The sequence below is a fragment of the Otolemur garnettii genome, unplaced genomic scaffold (assembly GCF_000181295.1).
Source record: "Otolemur garnettii isolate 467f Iridium unplaced genomic scaffold, OtoGar3 scaffold00025, whole genome shotgun sequence".
In the NCBI taxonomy this organism is placed as follows: domain Eukaryota; kingdom Metazoa; phylum Chordata; class Mammalia; order Primates; family Galagidae; genus Otolemur; species Otolemur garnettii.
In genome coordinates this window covers 2,776,573-2,795,580 of record NW_003852420.1, presented here as the reverse complement: position 1 = coordinate 2,795,580, position 19,008 = coordinate 2,776,573, and the positions used below count along the sequence as shown (strand labels likewise).

The 19,008-nt window shown below is 37.4% G+C and overlaps 1 protein-coding gene across 1 annotated transcript in view; it reads left to right on the top strand.

The window, feature by feature from the left end:
* The window catches only part of SPTLC3 (serine palmitoyltransferase long chain base subunit 3), a 173,744-nt gene that overhangs the window by 33,647 nt on the left and 121,089 nt on the right, over window positions 1–19,008 (top strand). The window contains exon 2 of the mRNA XM_003788010.1: window positions 13,623–13,808. Within this exon, the coding sequence (XP_003788058.1) occupies window positions 13,623–13,808 (186 nt within the window). The remainder of the gene's footprint in view (window positions 1–13,622; window positions 13,809–19,008) is intronic.

Here is a 19,008-nt window from a genome sequence, read left to right as displayed (position 1 = left end):
AGTAAAAGAGAGCCACTTAGTTCCAAAGCTGAATTATGTTCAGTTGGCTTAGAGCCCCGACCCAGATGGAATCCATTTAACAAATCTTTCTGCCCTTCATTTCTTCTGCAATTTGCATCAGGGGGCATCCCAATGAAGGGACACCTGTATTTTACCAATACCTGAAAAATAAAGTTAGGCTTCCTCCACCACAGAAAGTCATTATTCAATTCCAGTGGGCTCTATACATCTTATCTCCAAACACATACCATGCAAAGTCCTACCAGAGGTCTACTCAAGGCTCTATTACCTCATTTCCAACCAAAATGAGTGTCCACACCAATCTTTCTATCCTGGAAGATCCTCACCTCTTCTTCCAACATTTCCAGTCTTGGCTCTCCTTCAACAGATATTTACTGGACACTCTGATAGAAACTCTGTTTAGAACCTGTCTGGTAATCGTGTCTTTTCTGTGAATCTTTCACCCACCACTCTCACTCTCCTCACAGGCTGCCCTTGCTTGTTGGCTAACTTTTCAGGTGGTGGAGGAGAAAGCTGAATGATGGGAAACCAGCTTAACATCTCTGATTCACCAATAGAAAGAAGGAGTTGGACCAGTTAATGAAAAGTCTTAAGTTCCAGTTTTGTAACTTGCCTCTCTCTTTGACATCTAGGGTCACTAAAGCCTGACACCAGCAAATGTACTTTCTTTCTATCAGGTATCAACTAACCCAAAGACATGCTCAATAAATTAAGAATCAAGAATTAAATTTTTGTCTTATACTTTCTCAGACTTAAATTTGAATGTTAGACAGCCCTGGTTGGTCCAGATATAGACATTTCCTTGAGGAAGTAACTTGGTTTTCAGATTTCTCCCAAACATATCTATGCAAGGGTTTGAATGAAAAAACAAATGGATAAATATTCTTATAGTACATATGTATTAAAATAATACTAGGTGTAATAATACATAAGCTACCAATGGCATAACCCAATAGAAATTTGTTAAGTCTAACTGGCAGTGATAAAAAGTTGAAGGGTGGTGGTGGTAAGAACCATTCTGCAATATTGTTTCGAGAACCAGGTGAGAAAATGCTCTGGAATTTTTAATATGTGACTAGAATGTCACTTTGGCCAACAACATTCAGTTCACAACAGGGAAGAGAGGCATTTATGAACCATGCATAGACATGACATACTTCACTTCTACCCACTTAAACTGCTCAAAAGGCAGTCATATGGCCATATTATTTTTTAAGTGATAGCCTAGCTGTAAGGAAGAGGAAAGGGAAATGGGTTTGGTGGACAGCAAGTCTTTGCCACACCAGATAATCATGTTAAAATATTTAAAAGAAAATAAGAGACAAAGCTATTATTTTTGCAAGTGATTTTTTATTTTCTGTTCCTTCACTAAGGAACAGAAAATATTTATTGACTTTCACTTTTAAATATTTTAAAAAATATTATTGTAATACGATATGGTGAGTGTAAGGATGGTGTTATGCAGTGAGAACACCCAGCCTGATCTTTATAGGAAGTGAAACCAGAACTGGGTGTTAGGGTGTCTTTCTGTGGGGTGGAAGATAGGGTGGAGGACATTTAGAGAAGAGACTAGAAACTGAAGAAATTATTGAAAAGCGACAGCATGAGAAAAGATAAGGAAAGAATAAAAAGCAGGGTGGTAAATAAGAGTAGTTTGATGCTTCATAAGCAACAAATGGAAGGTGGGAAATCAGAGATCAGACAGGTCATTGTCTTCTTGGCTAAGCAATGTAGCTTTATGATGAAAACTAACACTTCCCAAAGAGGCTTTTTGTCATGACATAGGTAGATTGATATTAAAGGTGAAAAATGCATTTGATATATGTGCAGCGTTTCCCAAAGTTAAATGGTTTTATCACATCATTATTGTATATAACCCTTAATAAGTTAATTCAATCAGTAAATAATGCATGAGACTTTAGGTAGACACTAGGGATCCAGTGATACAAAAGAAGATGTGCCCCCCCAGGGGGGCGTATTACAACCTAGTTTGTGGACATTGAAAGTCCCCAGAAGAGTGCAGAGGTATAAGGTACATAGTTTTTCCAGAAGCCTTTTTGTTGCCATCTCATCTCTGGGCAGCATTTTGAAAATACTATTATAATGATGGTTGTTAAAGCTAGAGTCATCTATAAACTGTAAAGTCACAAATCAGGAGGGAAAATAGAGAACACCCAGGAGCAATTGCTGTGGTCCAAGAGAAAGGTGGTGACTATCTCCTCTGACCTAATGATCTCAATTCTGTCTTATGCTGGGGATCTTTCTGTCCCCAGGGGATGAAACCTCCCCTGCCTCTTTCACCCAGTGTTAGATTCATCTTTCTCTCAGTTACCACAGTACCCTAAATATCTCTGTATAGCACAGTTTTTCAGCTTGTACTCTTTGTGCCAAGTCCTGTCTCCTGGCAGAACACTTGTTAACACAGGCACACAATTAAGGTTGGTTAAATATCAAAATCATAAGAAAAGCAACAATAACAAAACCTTTGAGACAGACTTTGTTCTGGTGCTTTGATGCTATAAGGCAAATTTTAGTCTAACTTGTATATTATTAGGTCATTAAATCTGAAGTGTCCAATATCAAAAAATGTTTATTATGTCTCAAACAAGAAGCAATTGCACTAATCCAAGTATACACCTACACTATTTATAGTTTTGCCATCTTAATGGTAGCTTTTGTATGCCAGCAAGCAAAGAAGCCTAGAGAGTAACTGACAATTTAATTACAAAAGCTGTTTTCTTATAGTTTGTTGAGAACTAAGTATTTTTCCTTGCAAGAAGTGGTCCAAAGCCTGAAAAAGTGGTGATCAGTTGGGTGCAAGTTCTGGTGAATAACAATGGATGACAGTAAGTTTCCAAGTCCAGCTTCTGTAGTTTGAGCAGCATTGTTTGTGCAACAGCCTTGTCTTCCAAGAGGATTGGCCTATTTATCAATCTTGGCTACTTCATTGGAAGCATCATGCCATCACTTGGTTGTAATAGACATCTTCTGTAATTGACTGACCAGGTTTCATGAAGCTGTAGTGGATAATACCAGCCCTGGACCACAAAACAGACACCATTAGCTTTCTCTGATGAATATTCAGTTTGGGACTGCATTTCAGCACTTCATCTTTATCCAACCATTGTGCCAAGTACTTGCTATTGTCAAAAAGAATACATTTTTCATCACATGTAATATAAGGTATAGAAATAGTTTACCTTTATGTGGTGAAAGCAAAAAAAGGCAAACTTGGAGACAATTTCTCTTCTGATGATTGTTTAATTCATGTGGATCCCAACTACCCAGCTTCCTTACCTTGCCAATTTGTTTCAAATGGCACAATATTAGTGGAGTAGTAACATCAGGCCTTGCTGCTAATTCACACATAGGTTGAGATAGATTTACTTCCATTCCAGCTTTCAGCTCATCATTATCCACCTTGGTGTCAGGTTGCCCACAAGGCTCCTTTCTAAAATTAAAATCATCAGAATGGAACTTCTCAAACCATTGACATAACTTGCATTTATTAGCCACATCTTTCCCAAACATTTTGTTGAAATTTGAGCTGTCTGGACTATATTGGATCCATGATGGAAGTCATTTTCAAAAAACAACACAAATTTTTAACTTTCCATGATTTCACAAAAATTTCTCTAAAAAAAATTTGAAAGATTATGACAAGACAAAACATGGATTTGAAAGGATGAGGATGTAAGGCTAGGCACGGTGGCTCATGCCTATGACCCAAGCATTCTGAGAGGCCGAGGCTGGTAGATTGCTTGGGCTCATGAGTTTGAGAACAGCCTGAGCAAGAGGGCGACCCTGTTTCTAAAAAATAGCCAGGCATTGTGGTAGGCACCAGTAGTCTCAGCTACTTGGGAGGTGAAGCAAGAGGATCACCTGAGCCCAAGAGTTTGAGGTTACTGGGAACTATGATGCCACAGCACTCTATCCATAGTGACAAAGTGAGACTCTGTCTCAAAAAAAAAAAAGTGTCAAAGTGAAATATCAGAGATATCAACCATCAAACTTAGTACTTAAGGAATCAGACATTTCATACTTAATAACCCAGTAGTATATCTCATTAGTTTAAACAACTTGAGTTGACCAAGCCATTCAATTTCTTCTACTCCAGCTACCCTACTAGGGTCCACTTGGATTTTATCATGTAGAACATGTCCTTATCCCAGGGTCTGCCAATAAACTGTCAACAGGTTAGTGATTAATTATACTAGGTGTCTTAAAAATCAGAAATAAAATTATCAGTAAGGTGCTATGTCCAAATAAATTTAATTTGGCTAACAAACACACAGAGAATGTCTCCACAAAATGGCCAAAAACCATGAAAAAATCCTCATCATCCCTAATCATCAAAGAAATCCAAATCAAAACCACTTTGAGATACCACCTAACCCCACTGAAAATAGCCCACATCATAAATTCCTGGCATGGTGTGGAGAGAAGAAACACTTTAACACTGATGATAGGATTGCAAACCTACACAACCTCTTTAGAAAGTAAATAATTTAATTTACTATTTATTTATTTAAGGCAGACTCTCACTTTGTCACCCTGGGTAGTATGCAACATCATCATAGCTGATAGCAACCTCAAACTCCTGGGCTCGAGTTACCTTCTTGCTTCAACTTCCCAAGTAGCTGGGACTCCAGGCGCCCACCACAATGCTGAGCTAATTTTTCTATTTTTAGTAGAGATGGTCTCATTCTTGCTCAAGCTGGTCTTGAAATCCTGAAGTCAAGTGATCCACCCATCTCAGCATTCCAGAGTGCAAGGATTATAGGTGTGAGCCACTAAGCCTGGCCTAAGTAATCTAATTTAGATCACATCATATGCCATGGGATATAAAAGCAGTAAATCTCACTTGCTTAAGACAGTCATATTGGTAACACATGTAGCTGTACCATCTGGGTCAATCCATCAGGAATATTCAGTGAATATTTTCTAGTGTGATATTTTAATTATTTTAATGGCTTTTCACATGCTTTTTGAGTTTTCCTGGTGATTGCTCTTATTATATGTATCTTAACTTACCAGAGTCAACTTTATGTTACTATTTACCATATCTGATTTTATATATTTATTCCTGTGGATTCCCATTATCATGATGTGTCATTTCCTTAATCCTATATAGCTTTGTCCACATCTAATTCCTTTGTATTGTTATTATCTAATATATGTCTCATGTAGATTTGACAATAAAATTATATTTATTGTTATACAATTTCTTTTAAAATTATTTAATAGAATAAAAGAGAAAAAACATTTATTTATACTTTTATAATTTCACAGTTACCTTGGCCTGTATTCTGGTGATTTGTTTGTTTGTTTGTTTGGTGAGTTTGATTTACTCTCTGGGGTCTGTTGGTTTCAACCTAAAGAACTTCCTCTAGTCTGCGTTTCTTGTATGTTGATTTGCTATTAATAAATTCTCTCAATTTTTATTTAACATGGAATGTCTTTATTTTGACTTTGTTTTTAAAGGATAGTTTTGCCCATGTAAGAGTCTAGGTTGACTTTTTTTTTCTTTCCATGTTTTGAATATGTACTACCATTCCTTTTGCCGTCCTTTGCTTTTGTTCAGAAGAAAGCTGTTAATCTTACTGGGGTTCATTAGTATGTGATGGATTGTTTTTCCCTTGGTGCTTTTAAGATTTTCTCTTTATTTTTGTTTCTCAACATTTTTACTATAGTGTCTGGTAGTAGGTCTCTTTGCCTTTGTCCTAATTGGGTATCACTAAGCTTTCAGATATATGATTAATGTTTTTCATTAAATTTTTGGAGTTTTTAGGCAGTATTTCTTGAAATAGTCTTCTATTCTTTCTCTCTAACCTCTCCTGCTAGCATTCCTATTAGGTGTAAGTCAGTATATTCAGTGGTATCTCACATTATTTCAGAGGCCTTATTCATGTATATTTTCATTTTCCTCTCTGGATTTTTTGTTTGTTTGTTTTTGGGATTGTATAAACTCCATTTATCTTTCTTTTAGTTTTATGATTCTTTTCTCTTCTGACTTAAATCTACTGTTAAACTCCTCTAGTAAATTCGTTGTTTTTGTTATTATACTTTTTAATTCCAGAATTTTCATTTAGTTCTTTTGAGTAAGTCCTGTCTTTTTATTAATATTTTGTATTTGATGAGACATTGTTATCATACTTTTGTTTACATCTTCCAACATGGTTTCCTTTAGTCCTTTCAACATATTTATGATGGCCACCTTGATGTCTTTACAACGTCCACTATCTGGGTCCCTCTCACAGGCAATCTGTATTGCCTTGTTTTTTCCCTGTTCGTATAGGTCACATTTTCCTGTTTTTTGCATGTGTCATTTTTTTTTTTTTTTGAGACAGACTCTCAAGCTGTCACCCTGGGTAGAGTGTCATGTCATCACAGCTCACAGCAACCTCCAACTCTTGAGCTTAAGCAATTCTCTTGCCTCAGCCTCCCTAGCTGCGAGGGCTACAGGTGCCCACCACAACACTCAGCTATTTTTTTTGTTGCAATTGTCATTTTTAGCTGGCCTAGGCTGGGTTTGAACCTGCCAGCCTCAGTTTTTTTGGCTGTTCCCCTGCCCACTGAGCTACAGGAGCCAAGCTATGTGTCTTATTTTTAATTTAGACATTTTAAGTTTTATTGTAACAACTCTGATTATTAATCACCCCAGTCAGAGAGTCATTGTTACTGTGTTTATTATATTTTTAATGACTCGGATGAGCTATTTTCATAAAGTCTATTTACCTTAAAGTGTGAAATCTATAATATTGCTCATTAGACGGTGCTTCCTTCAGCATATGCACTGATTGAGGTGACTAGCTTTAGAGAGGCTCTCCATTATTGTCTCTGTACCTAATCTCTCTGTAAAGCTAACTGCCTCTATTTGATATTTATAACACTAACAACTTTTAGTCTTCACTACTTGCTGGCTGATTGTTCTATTGGTTTTGACAATGCATGGGGCCTAAGTTGCTTTAAAACCTGATTCAATTAAATTTATGATCCTTGGCATGGATAGTTTTTGAGGCCAGTCTTTGAGGTTTGTTCTGACTTTCTGATGTTCAACTCTTTTTAGCTGCCTATTTCCCTGGTTCTCTCTGGCTAAACTAACTGGAAGTTTTTTGTTTGTTTGGTTTAGCTACCAGTCTTCTCTAAATTGCTTACCACTAAAATCCACATTGTTTCCAAGAGTACTGTTTAGTTTTGAATTTCTTACCTTCTATTCCAAGTAAAATCAGTTCTAAGGAATGCCTTAGTGCTCTCTGTTCTTGTGGCCTGCCTCTTCCCCTGGGCAAAGCCATTGATTAAGCCACTGCTGCATAACCAGCTGAAAGTGAGTGGCCTGCCTCTCTAGATGTGGCATCAGGGCTCTGAATGGGGTGGTAGAGTCTGGTCTTTTTGACTTTCCTCTTCTACCATGGAACATCTATCCTGCAAGGGACTGGGGATAAGGATAATTGTGGCCTCAGTATTTTCAGCTTGTCATGACTAGTATAGGGTCTTCACCCTAAGTGGCTTTTCATTGGAGGAAGTAAACTCCCAACCTTTCAGCCACACTTGCATGGAATTAAACCTCTGCAAAGCAAAACTGGAGGCAATGAGAAATGCTGGCAGCTTGCCCCTCTAAAGCAAATATCATCTCCCTGGCCTATAGCAGAGAAGTAGACCCAGCTTCTTTGCCCTGCCTGCTCAGCTAGTGGGTGGAGGAGTGAAAGGAAAGAGTGGGTCACGGCTCAGTGCCACAGGTGCTTGCTGTTCTTTTCTGATATTTAGTAGATTTTCTTAAATAAAAGTTTCTTCATTTGCTATATGCCCTTAAGACAATATCCACATACTTTAATTTTCTTTTCTTTTCTTTCTTTCTTTCTTTCTTTCTTTTTTTTTTTTTTTTTTTGAGACAGAGTCTCACTATGCTGTCCTCGGTAGAGTGCGGTGGCATCATAGCTCACAGCAACCTGTTTGTAGAGTTTTCTACATCATGATCACAAGTTGGCATAGATGCTCCAACGGGTTTAAGCGATTTGCTTGCCTCAGCCTCCCAAGTAGCTGGGATTACAGGTGCCCACCACAATGCCCAGCTATTTTTCTTTGTTGTTGTTGTCATTGTTGTTTAGCAGGCCCAGGCTGTGTTTGAACCCACCAGCCCCAGTGCATGTGGTCAGCATCCTAACCACTGAGCTATGGGCTCCAAGCCTACTTTAATTTTCTTAACTGTTATTGTCAGAAAAGGGTGTTTCATTTTGTCAAATGCCTTTTCAGCATCAATTGAGATAATCATTTGAGAATATCCAAATACTTTCAAAAGTTGCATTTTTATAATTTTCCCTAGTTATGATTTTCTTTTATTATGAAGAGGGCTTATAGAACTTTTCATGCCAACTTTAGGAAAATCATTGATTTTCTTCCCTTCTGTAGATTTTTATCTACCTCCAATATTTGCATACAGTATGGCATTTGGAATAAGTCTCTTATTCCATATCACTCACAATGGTTCTGTTTCCTTGCTCAAAACCTATCTACTTGAGTGTAGGCAGAGACTGCCATTATCCTTAGAAGTTTGTGTCCTTCCTCAGAGGAGGATCTCTGAGCAGAGTACCTCAGAGGAGCATCTACGCCAACTTGTGATCACGATGTAGAAAACTCTGCATATGTGGTACATTTCACTTCAGAAAGGAACACGACTCTCACTTTAGCTCCAGTGCTCTAGGTTTCCTTTGCATTTAATCATCCCAGATCCAATCTTCTCCCCGAATTTCCTGCTTTTTTAGAGAAACCAAAGCCTGAGACCTCCTCTTTCCCTCCATGCTTATCTTGACTTTTCATTCCAAGTACTGAATGAAATGTGCCACATTACATGGGCCATGTCAGTCTGAAAACAAAAGTGTGCCGGTGAATAGGTGGTGAATCTGCAGCGTTAACTTGGTTTTAAGTTTGCTTATCCTTTTTAAAATCATACCCCATGGAGCTAGAGAAGAAGCAGGGCTTGCAGTACAAGCTCTTCCAAGTGCTACTGGCTACTGAGATAGTCTGTGTCCTCACTGCCAGAATAGTCCCACGTACTCTTAATCCCACCTTCTTCAAGGGGCTTTATTCCAGGAATTACATGTCTTACCTTTCTCTACAAATATCTACTGTAGAGAAAGTACAGTATTCTACTGGATTAATCTACTGGATAATTTTCTCAGCTCCTATATAGAGACAGTATTTCTTTTTTACAAAATAAGCATCTCCCCTCACTATCAGTAGTCACAGCTGCCTCCTTCCCCCATCCACTTCTCTACCATTGCAATTCTTTAATAAGAAGTCCCAGTTCACTGCCACATTGCCTCCACTCTCTTTTAATCCTTGCAGTCTGATAAAAACTACATGGACAATAGGCTGATAAAACCACTTGTACAAGTTTTCTTATGAGAGTGCGAATATAGAATAGCCCTGAACTCACTATTCTCTTCCCTCTTGAGCCTCTCACCTATTCCTCCCCTTTCCCACTTGCTTTCTCCCTGTGTATAGATACTTACCAAGGCTATCTACCTATCTGTATGTTCTCTCTTTCTGTGTGTGTGTGTTCTTATATATTATTTCTCTTCTTTTCCAAATGTTCTTCTAAAAGCTACTCGAATAGTTTCACCTATCTTTCTCTTCAGAAGAGTTTATGAAAATCCTAACATGTAATGAGTTTTTGTGTTGTGGTAGGTACTTCACATATGTTATCTCATTTAATTTTTAAAACAACCTTACTAGTCCCATTTTATGTTGGAGATATTTGAGGCCTAGAGAAGTTAGGTGATTTGTACAAGCTCACACAGTCAGCAAAGGAAAAGTGCCTGGATGTGAGAACTCAGGCAGTCTGACTCCTAAAGAAGCCCTCTCCACTGTTATGCTCTACTGCTCAGCAAGGCCAGGCTCCCTCAGGAAGCTACCCCCGATGACTCTGTGACATCTTTATGACACTCACATTTTGCTCTATGCTGCGGTCATTTGTGCCCCCAGCACAAACACGTGTGCACACCAGGCAGCTCTGGTTACTGATACACACATACATACACAACCTTACTGCACTATCAATTCTGGGAGAAAGAGACTGCATTTGTCGATTTCACACACCTTCTAAGGTTATCCTGGGACAGTGCATAGTAGACAGCCAGTAAAACAGCTGCCCAATTCAATAGAAAAGTAATGGTCTATAAAGGTAGGTTCTCCCAGCACGTCCCAGCACCCTGTTTATTTCTAGATATGACAGGAGTGCAGAAAATGAAGAAAACAAACCCCAGTGTGTTACAGTGTACTAAATGGCTAGGCACTCTGAATAAGGTAGCTCAGGATCTATTTATTTTCAAGGCTATAAAAGAAAAGGCAGAATAAGCCAAAGTACATTATAGATCAAAATCCTGGGTCTGTGGCAACAGTAAGTTCTTAATAAAGGCAAAGTTATTAAGCATGAACTTCTGTTTTATTTACTTTGATAGGACAAAAACCTCATATTTCAAAATAACTATCCAACACCAGATTGAGACATTCTCCCTGGGAGGTGTGACTGATTTCAATTTTAACTTCAGTAATACAGTAGATGAGTTACTATCCATGTTAAAAAAAAAAAAAAGACCTGTACATTTCCAGATGATTTTTATCTCCATGCAGATATCTTGTTTTACCCCTACCAAATAATTTTAATTAATGGCATTATGTTAAATTTAAAATTTAATAATTTATATAAAAAAAGAGGAAAGTAAGCATTGATTTGGTCTGATGGACATTGTTGAAAATTTCTCCTATGTACACCATGGAATACTATGCAGCCATAAAGAAAGATGGAGACTTTACATCCTTCATGTTTACACGGAGGGAGCTGGAAAATGTTCTTCTTAGCAAAGTATCACAAGAATGGAAGAAAAAGTATCCAATGTACACACCCGTATTATGAAACTAATTTATACCTTTTATATGTAAGCTATAACCTAATAACAGCCTAAGAATACGGGGAGGGGGGAGGGAGAGAGGAGGGGGGAATGGGTGGAGGGAGGGGGATTGGAGGTATCACTTCTGAGGTTTATCTTACAAGGGTACAAGTGAATCTTTCTAAGAGTAGAATGTGAACGTTTTAAAATAATAACTAAGAAAATGACATGAAGGCTATGTTAACCAGTTTGATGGAGATTTTGTGTGAAAACCCCACACTGTACCCCAGAAGTGCATTAATGTACATAGTTACCATTCAATAAAAAAAAGAAAAAAAAAAGAAAATTTCTCCTTTGTTATAACTTTCTTCAGAATAATTCATAGTGGCAAATAAATAATCACATAGGCCCAGCCGTGTAACCAACCGAGGATTTTTTTTTTGCATGCAGATAAACCATCTGTTATGTCACTAAGTCTTGCCTTTGAGCCAAATCAAGCAGAAACTTTCCCTGGATTTTAAGATAAATGTTATCTTGGTTTGGCCACATGTGGGGCTCAGAAATGGATGTGGGGCCAGAAGAGAAGAAGCAAAGGAAAATCTGCTGACTCTTATGGGCTGGACTTGAATGCCATTGAAGTTTCGCTCTTTACATACACCCCTAAAACTTAACCATCATCTAAATCAGAAAAGGGGTTTTCTTGTGAGCAGGTTAAATCCAAGTTCTGTGGTCACCCACACTGGATTTCTTTTACTCACCCTTCTTCTGTGATTCCCCCCAAATGCACTGTATCCCAATGTCCTGTCTCAAGTCTACTCTAGGATTTGTCTCTTATCACATTCACCATCAACCATAGCTTAAACTGTGATTCATAGTAGTTGGTTCCTGAGCCCTCAGGCTCTAATCAGGGGCTTTCTCTGTTTCTGCATCCTTAACTTCTGGGAACAATATGTTGTTTAGGGTAGACACATTGTACAGGAACAACATCTTTCAATGTTAGTTTTTGGTTATTTATACATTAAACAGGTTAGTTAGAAGTAATCTGACACAATGGATAAATAAGGGGGAAGAGAATTTAAATATTTAATAATATTTTGTGTCGTTTTCACTTACGAATTCAAATGTAGATGTCATTATCAAAAGGCTTTCGAAAACTGCTTTAAGAACAAATAATGTGGAGATCAAAAATGTCCATCTACCAGGTTGATTTTTTTTTCAGTTATTTTGTGGGTTAGGATAAAATTTCTAGTAACTAAATCACACAGAGATTCCCAAACTGCTGCCCCTAAAACAACGTAGAGGAAATAATGTAATACTCTGGAAAACTGTATTGATAGAGGTGACAGAAAAGACTATGAGAATGGCAAAAACAGTATTTCTAATTAACATGATACAATAAATCATTCTAAATATACAAGCTAAGTTAATACATTATTAGCAGACATTTAACATTTTCTTACAAATCACTAAAAAATGTATTCCAAGTAGTCAAAACACTTTTCATGGATCATTTCATCAGGAGATAAGGAATCTGCAAATTGACATACTTATTAAATAAAATAATGAGTGACTTATAAATATTGACTAAATATTAATTAAATATTAGCATTAGAAATATCTGTCTACTAATCCATTGAGTAAACATTTATTAAGCTACTATGTCCACATCAGTTAAATAGTAATCAAAGAGTTTTACGCTAAAAAATCTACTTTCCACTGGAAAGTAAAATTTTTTAACTTTTAGAAACAAAATTTCAAACATATAGAAAAGTAGAAAAATAACATAACAAACACCTGTATAATCTCCCTCTAGATTCAATAGTTATTAACATTTTCCCAAAGTTGTTTTACATATCTATATAACTGTGGCAAACTATTTGAAAAAAAATTACAGTTGTATAACACTTCACTCCTTAATATTTCACTGTGCAAGTACAAAGATAAAAACATTCTCTTACATAACTATAATATTACTATCATTCCTATCAAAAATAACAATTCCTTAAGAAAGTATATTTATAGTCCACACATGAATCTCCACAGTTATTCAAAATACATCTTTCACCTGCATTTTCTTATAATGATAAGACCTTATTTAAAGTCTTGAGACTGCTTTCTAGCCTTCTTTGCTTTTATGAGAAATGCGACTTTTTGAAGTGGCCAGGCCAGTCTCCAGTTGTCACATAGAAAGTCCCACATTCTGGATTATCTACTTGTTTTCTCATAAGATCATTTACCTTATTCCCCTATCCCAATATCTTATAAAATGGATATTAGATATAAGATCTGGACTAAGTTGAAATTAAATGTTTGATAGGTGCTGCTGTGTATTGAATACTCTAGTATATTAAGAGTGTAGAGTGGTTGGTTGTTCCAACACTAGTGATGGAATTTGATCACTTGGTTAAGGTAATGACCTCAAGTTTGTGATTAGGAAAGAAGTTATGTGGTCACACTTTAGTCTCTACAAAACCACCTATGCCTTATTAACTTTTCACCTAATGATTTTGAGCATCTCTTAAAAATTTTTGCTTGATCACTATGTCATTAGGGGTTGTAAAATAAAATTTGCATTTCTATTCACCCTCTCCTGTGATCAATTTCTAACTTTTTCCAATTAATATTTAAAAGGCTAAAAGTCCTAAATTTTAAGTATCATAGTATATTTGTAATGGGGAAGTCCTAAAGTTGGATTTTCTTTCCTGTTTTCAGCAAAATGGGAAGCCACATATTTATGAAAAGCAAATCGTTGAGTCCTTCGAAGAAGCACCTCTTCATGTGATGGTTTTCACTTACTTGGGATATGGAATTGGAACCCTGTTTGGCTACCTCAGAGACTTTTTGAGAAACTATGGGATAGAAAAATGCAATGCAGCTGTAGAGCGAGAAGAACAAAAAGTACGTATGTGCAGCTTCCTGGGTCTGTGCCAATGCCTGACACTCTCTAAAGTGTTCTCCAAGTGGTGATGCAGGTTCTGTTATGGAGAGAATGAGCTACTCAAGAACTGTTTAGGGTAAATTCTATTTATCTCCACCCCCTCACCCCCATCCTCTGTGTCATGGACTGGTAGTCTATAAACATTTATTAAGCAGCTACTATTTGCCAGATACTGAACTAAGGATTTTCCCATACACTATAATATTTAATTTTTTAACAATACCATGAGGTAGATATTAAAATACCATTTTAAAGAGGAAAATATAAAAATATAAGAGCAAGGACACCTAGGTGGGACTGTACTCTGGTCTTCTAGTTGTAAGTTGGGTATTATTTATACTCTATCCTGAAACAGAGAAGTGTATTTGAGTGAACTGGGACATATTTATTTCATTTAGGTCAGGTTTTGTCAACTTTGACACTACTGATATTTTGGACTGGATAATTCTTTGTTGTGGGCATTATAGGAATTTTAACATCATCCCTCACTGCTACTCCTCAGACCACCCATTAGCACCTACACACATATCTGTGACGACTAAAAATGTCTCCAGACATTGTCAAATGTCTCATGGGGTGTAAAATAACTGATGGTTTAGAACCATTCCTCTAAGTCCTTTTGACAGTTAGCCTATGAAACTATCTATGAAACTACCTTATGAATGTTTTACAACATTGCTCTCTCTGTCTCTCTTTTTTTCCTTTTGGCACAGTGCTGGAGGACAACCTGGAAAATACTTAGAGATCTGCAAAGATCCTATATTATATTAACAAATTTTCTAAGTTGGTTCAAAGAATCTATAATGTCATCAATCTATTTTTTTCCAAAAATTTCTTTGAATACTACGAATACAGGCATGGGTCATTTCATAATGATAGAGCCTTGAGGACGTTTAAACAAAGAACATAGGTGAGACATGACATTCAGTGTATGAGACAACCTCAAATTCTATGACATAGCAGCTAGTACTCATGGTGAAATACTTATGACAGTGACACACTCATGAACAAATTACACAGAATACATATTTTGGAATTGCCTTAAGCCAAGAGAATCACCTGCAGAAAAAAAAAAAAATCAAATCCCACTTTATTATTTTAGCGCCCTAAACTTTAGTTAAGTATTTGAGCATAGGGTCTATACCAAGTAATGGATACTAATATTTATAGAAGGAGAAATCTCCTACTATCAGACATTACAAAGTCTGGTGCACAAACAGACTCATGAGCAAATCACATACTAAACAGGATATAGGGAGAGGGTGATGTGGGTCACAAGGATCTTGCCCTATGACTTCCTTAAGGAGTCAGGGGGCCATGATGCTGGAGTTCAAGTGGTGAGCAGAAGTTTGCAAAGTAAGTGAGGATACAAAGGATAACAAAAGAGGGTGCCGCTTGTGCCAAGGCATGCATTCATTCATTAATCAAGTGAGATTCCTTTTAAACATATATGTTGAGCCAGGTACTGTGCTAGGATCTGCGGATATAAGATTAACCAAAATAGACACAGTTCCTGCCCCCAAAAACCTAATAATAAAAAAACAATAGAATTTGAGAAGGCATAGTAGTTGTAAATAGATTACACCATGAGAGCAAAGAGAAATACCTAACCTGGGACTTGGTATTTAATGAAAGTTTCTGGGATAAAAAGAAAATTAAAGTGAAAAGTGAAAGCTGAAGAGTAAGTAGGAAGGCAAAAGTGAGTCAAGATCAGGAGTCTTTAGGAAAAGGGAACTCTAGAGGTAAGAGAAAGCATTGTGCATTCAAGGAACCAAGGAATTCTAATAACTAAAGCATTGTGAATGAGAGTGGGAGTATGTGGGGAGAAAGACTGCTGGACTATAATGGGTTTTTATAAGCCCTGGGCATTTATTGTAAGAACAATGGGAAAGCACTGATGGATTTCAGGCAAAGGCATGCACATTTGAAGATTAGAAAGACCATTTCTCTGCCCTGTGAGAAATGGATTGCAGAAAGATAATACTGAGACCAAATAAATAAATAAGTAAATAAAATTAACAGGCTAATGCAGATATACAGGTTAAAGAAATTCTGGATGAGATAGTTGGGCTTGGACTGGAATAGTGACAATAGGGGAGGTGATAAGAGATAAGGCCAGAGATGTTTAAGAGGTGGAGTTAGAGATGAAATTAGGAAGATGGACAAATCAAAGACCACACCTGGCTTTGGGTCTTGGGTGTCTGGGTAGTACAGGTAGAAGGTGGTATCATTCATGGGGGTGGAGAATAGAGGAGAAAGCACTGGTTTGAGGGGAAATATGGTCAATTCAGTGTTGCATAAATCAAGTTTGAAGAACTTCAGCTAAACTTAGAGATCTAGACTTTCAGAGAAAAGGTTCAGAGGGACGGTGTGGCATCTTCAGCACATCTTCAGCTTATCAACATATATCAGAGGCATACAGTAGACTAGCTCTAACAGGGAAGGGTCACAGAGGAAAAAAATAGAAGGGGGCATAGGAGAGGAGGAGAAAAAAATAAAGAATGTCTAAGAATTTAATAGATGGCAGAGATGGACTTTCAATTTTAAGACCAGAAGTAAAGTGACAAGAAAGTTTGCAATAGTGTAAGAAAGAGATTGTGTTTGAACTAGAAAACAGGTAAATGGAATGAAAAAGGAACTACAGTAATTACGGAGCTATTTAAGAGCCATCGACAATTTTTGGTGGCTCACTGTATCGTTTTAACCCTCCAGGTCTAGTCTTTTCTTAACCAATTTCTATATTCCATCTAGAAAATAAAAACCAAAACAACACTCACAACAAGTTGTTTCTCAGGAAGCCTACGCTGAGATGGTGGCCTGAATGTAAGAAGGTTCTCAGGATGTACACCTAGGATCCATGCCTGTGCAGCAAAGGAGAAGACAACAAGGGGTGGGAAAGAAGGTGGGGGCAGAAAGGGGATGGAGTGAATTGAGGTGGCATAGACCAGCAAAACCCTCAACTAATCCAAACAGGGAGCTCTGGAGGTGGGAGTGCCCTTCTGAATCATTCTGAACTGGGGCAAGTGGACTGGATCTTTAGAATTCTGGACTGCTGCCACCAGGGATCTTGGTTAAAAAACATCCTTTGAGGCTCAGGCAATCCTCAGAGACTTGCAAGCCTCCAGCACTCCCAGCAGAGAGGGGTATAGGTGCTTCAGTCCAAAATGATGGGCTAAGGACACACTGTACTTAACAGCTGCCCCTCTGGGTATAAGAACCAACCTTGAACCACCCCATAGGAGGAAAGCATTGTGTTAAAGAAAACAATAATTGACATTTCTTTACAACGTAAATGATTTCCATCCTGTCTGATCTCCAGGAAGTAAATAGTATCAGTCACTCACCTTGGAAGGCATTCCTTTCCTATGCCATACCTTTAACTGGAGTCCCTTGAAAGATCTATAGCCTTTCAGAGTAACAGGTTCCAATTAACTGCTGTCACTTTATTTAATTATTTTTTGATGGACATGGTCATTCCACACCATACTATGGATTGATCCTTTATCCTTTTAATACCTCCCTACCCCATAATTCTGACAGTAACTTGCTTTGGGTAAATAAGTTCCCTGAGGCACATTTTGAAGTATCTAGCTCAAAACTTGGAATATACTGCTTTCCTTGACTACCCTGGTTCTTTATAGCATAAATGAGCATAACTCTATTTTAAAAGCTGGTCACTGGGAGTGTGGAACATATTTTCCCACAAGGCAAACCAGCTATGAGAAAAACGACACCAGAAAAGAGAGTATTTTCATGAAGTGGGGATGGAAAAGAATAATTACATTTTTTATAAAGATCACGAAGGGATGATCTTATCTCCATTTTTACTCTACTTTCTTTCTTTTTCTTATCAAATACAGTCGAACCTCCATAGCTGACCACCTCCTTAAGTTGACCTAATTTTCATAGACCAGACATGCACCACATGAACACATCAGCACAAAGTAGGCCTAGTCCTTATGTTGACCACCTCCATAAGTAGGTTGACAGTTTGTTACAGTCCCTTGGGTAGTCAAATTACAGAGGTTCTACGGTGTAAAAATTTATTAATTCAATTTCCCTTTTTTCCTTCATTATGATGACTTCTCTCATACCAAACCATTCAAACTAAAGCATTGCCTCAAATTTACAAGCTTCATTTTTTTTTTCTTTTTGACTTTCTAGCCCACATACCCTGAAATTGACTCCAAAACATAAAGGCTCTGATAATCCACTTTATCTGTGTCACTGAGTATTAACTAAATGAACACTAAAAAAAACAGCCCCCTCCCCCACATGTTCAGGGCACCTGGTACCTCAAATAGACACTAACAATCCCTTAGCAGAAAAAAGAATAGATACAAGATTGAAATGTTTTGCTTCAATTCACCATTTAACTCTTCTTTTAGGGGCCATGGGTTTTTTTTTAAATCAACAACATCAGAGTTGAACCACAAATTCTCAAATACCTCTGGATAAATCACTTTCTCAATAATGTAATAGCCCAGTTTTGCAAAATCTGGAAGAGCCTATCAGCAAATATAATCAATTAATGTCAAGTATCATCAGAGACTTAAAAACCTTTAAACACAGCCTGTCTTACAGGTTCACATTTCTCAGGTCTGTACCGTCCCAGTATCATACAGGTTCTGCAAATCCCAATAGAACACGGCATCAGTTCGGTATAAAACAGTTTAGTTGCAATTCTGGATTCGCATTAAATCCAGTAGTCCCTACCACCTCAGCTTGTAAATCCCAGGTATCTGTGGCCCAGCCCAGAGATATTTTTACTCCTACCTGAAACAAAGAGGGTTCAGCAAGTTGTAGCTGTAGTATATTTTAAGACAAATATCTAAATGTTTGCATAAATTCACACTTGTTCTTTGGCATTCACATTTGCATACTGATGCAACCACAGCTGAAACTTTCTCCTGAGTAAGGATGGGGTTCCTTAAGGTCTCTGGGTGTGAGATAATGGTCCTGTCCAAAGCAAACACATGGCCCATGGATTGGTCTTCCTGTTTAGACTGACTTGGATCCAAACTCAGAGAGTTTCATTGGAGTATCCCTCAGAACTTAATATATTAGCAGCTTGCAGGACAAAAAATATTAGACACATGTTTAATAACCTAGGCTACCCTTTGGGATCACTGAGAAACTTCAAAGGATACAAATACTTAG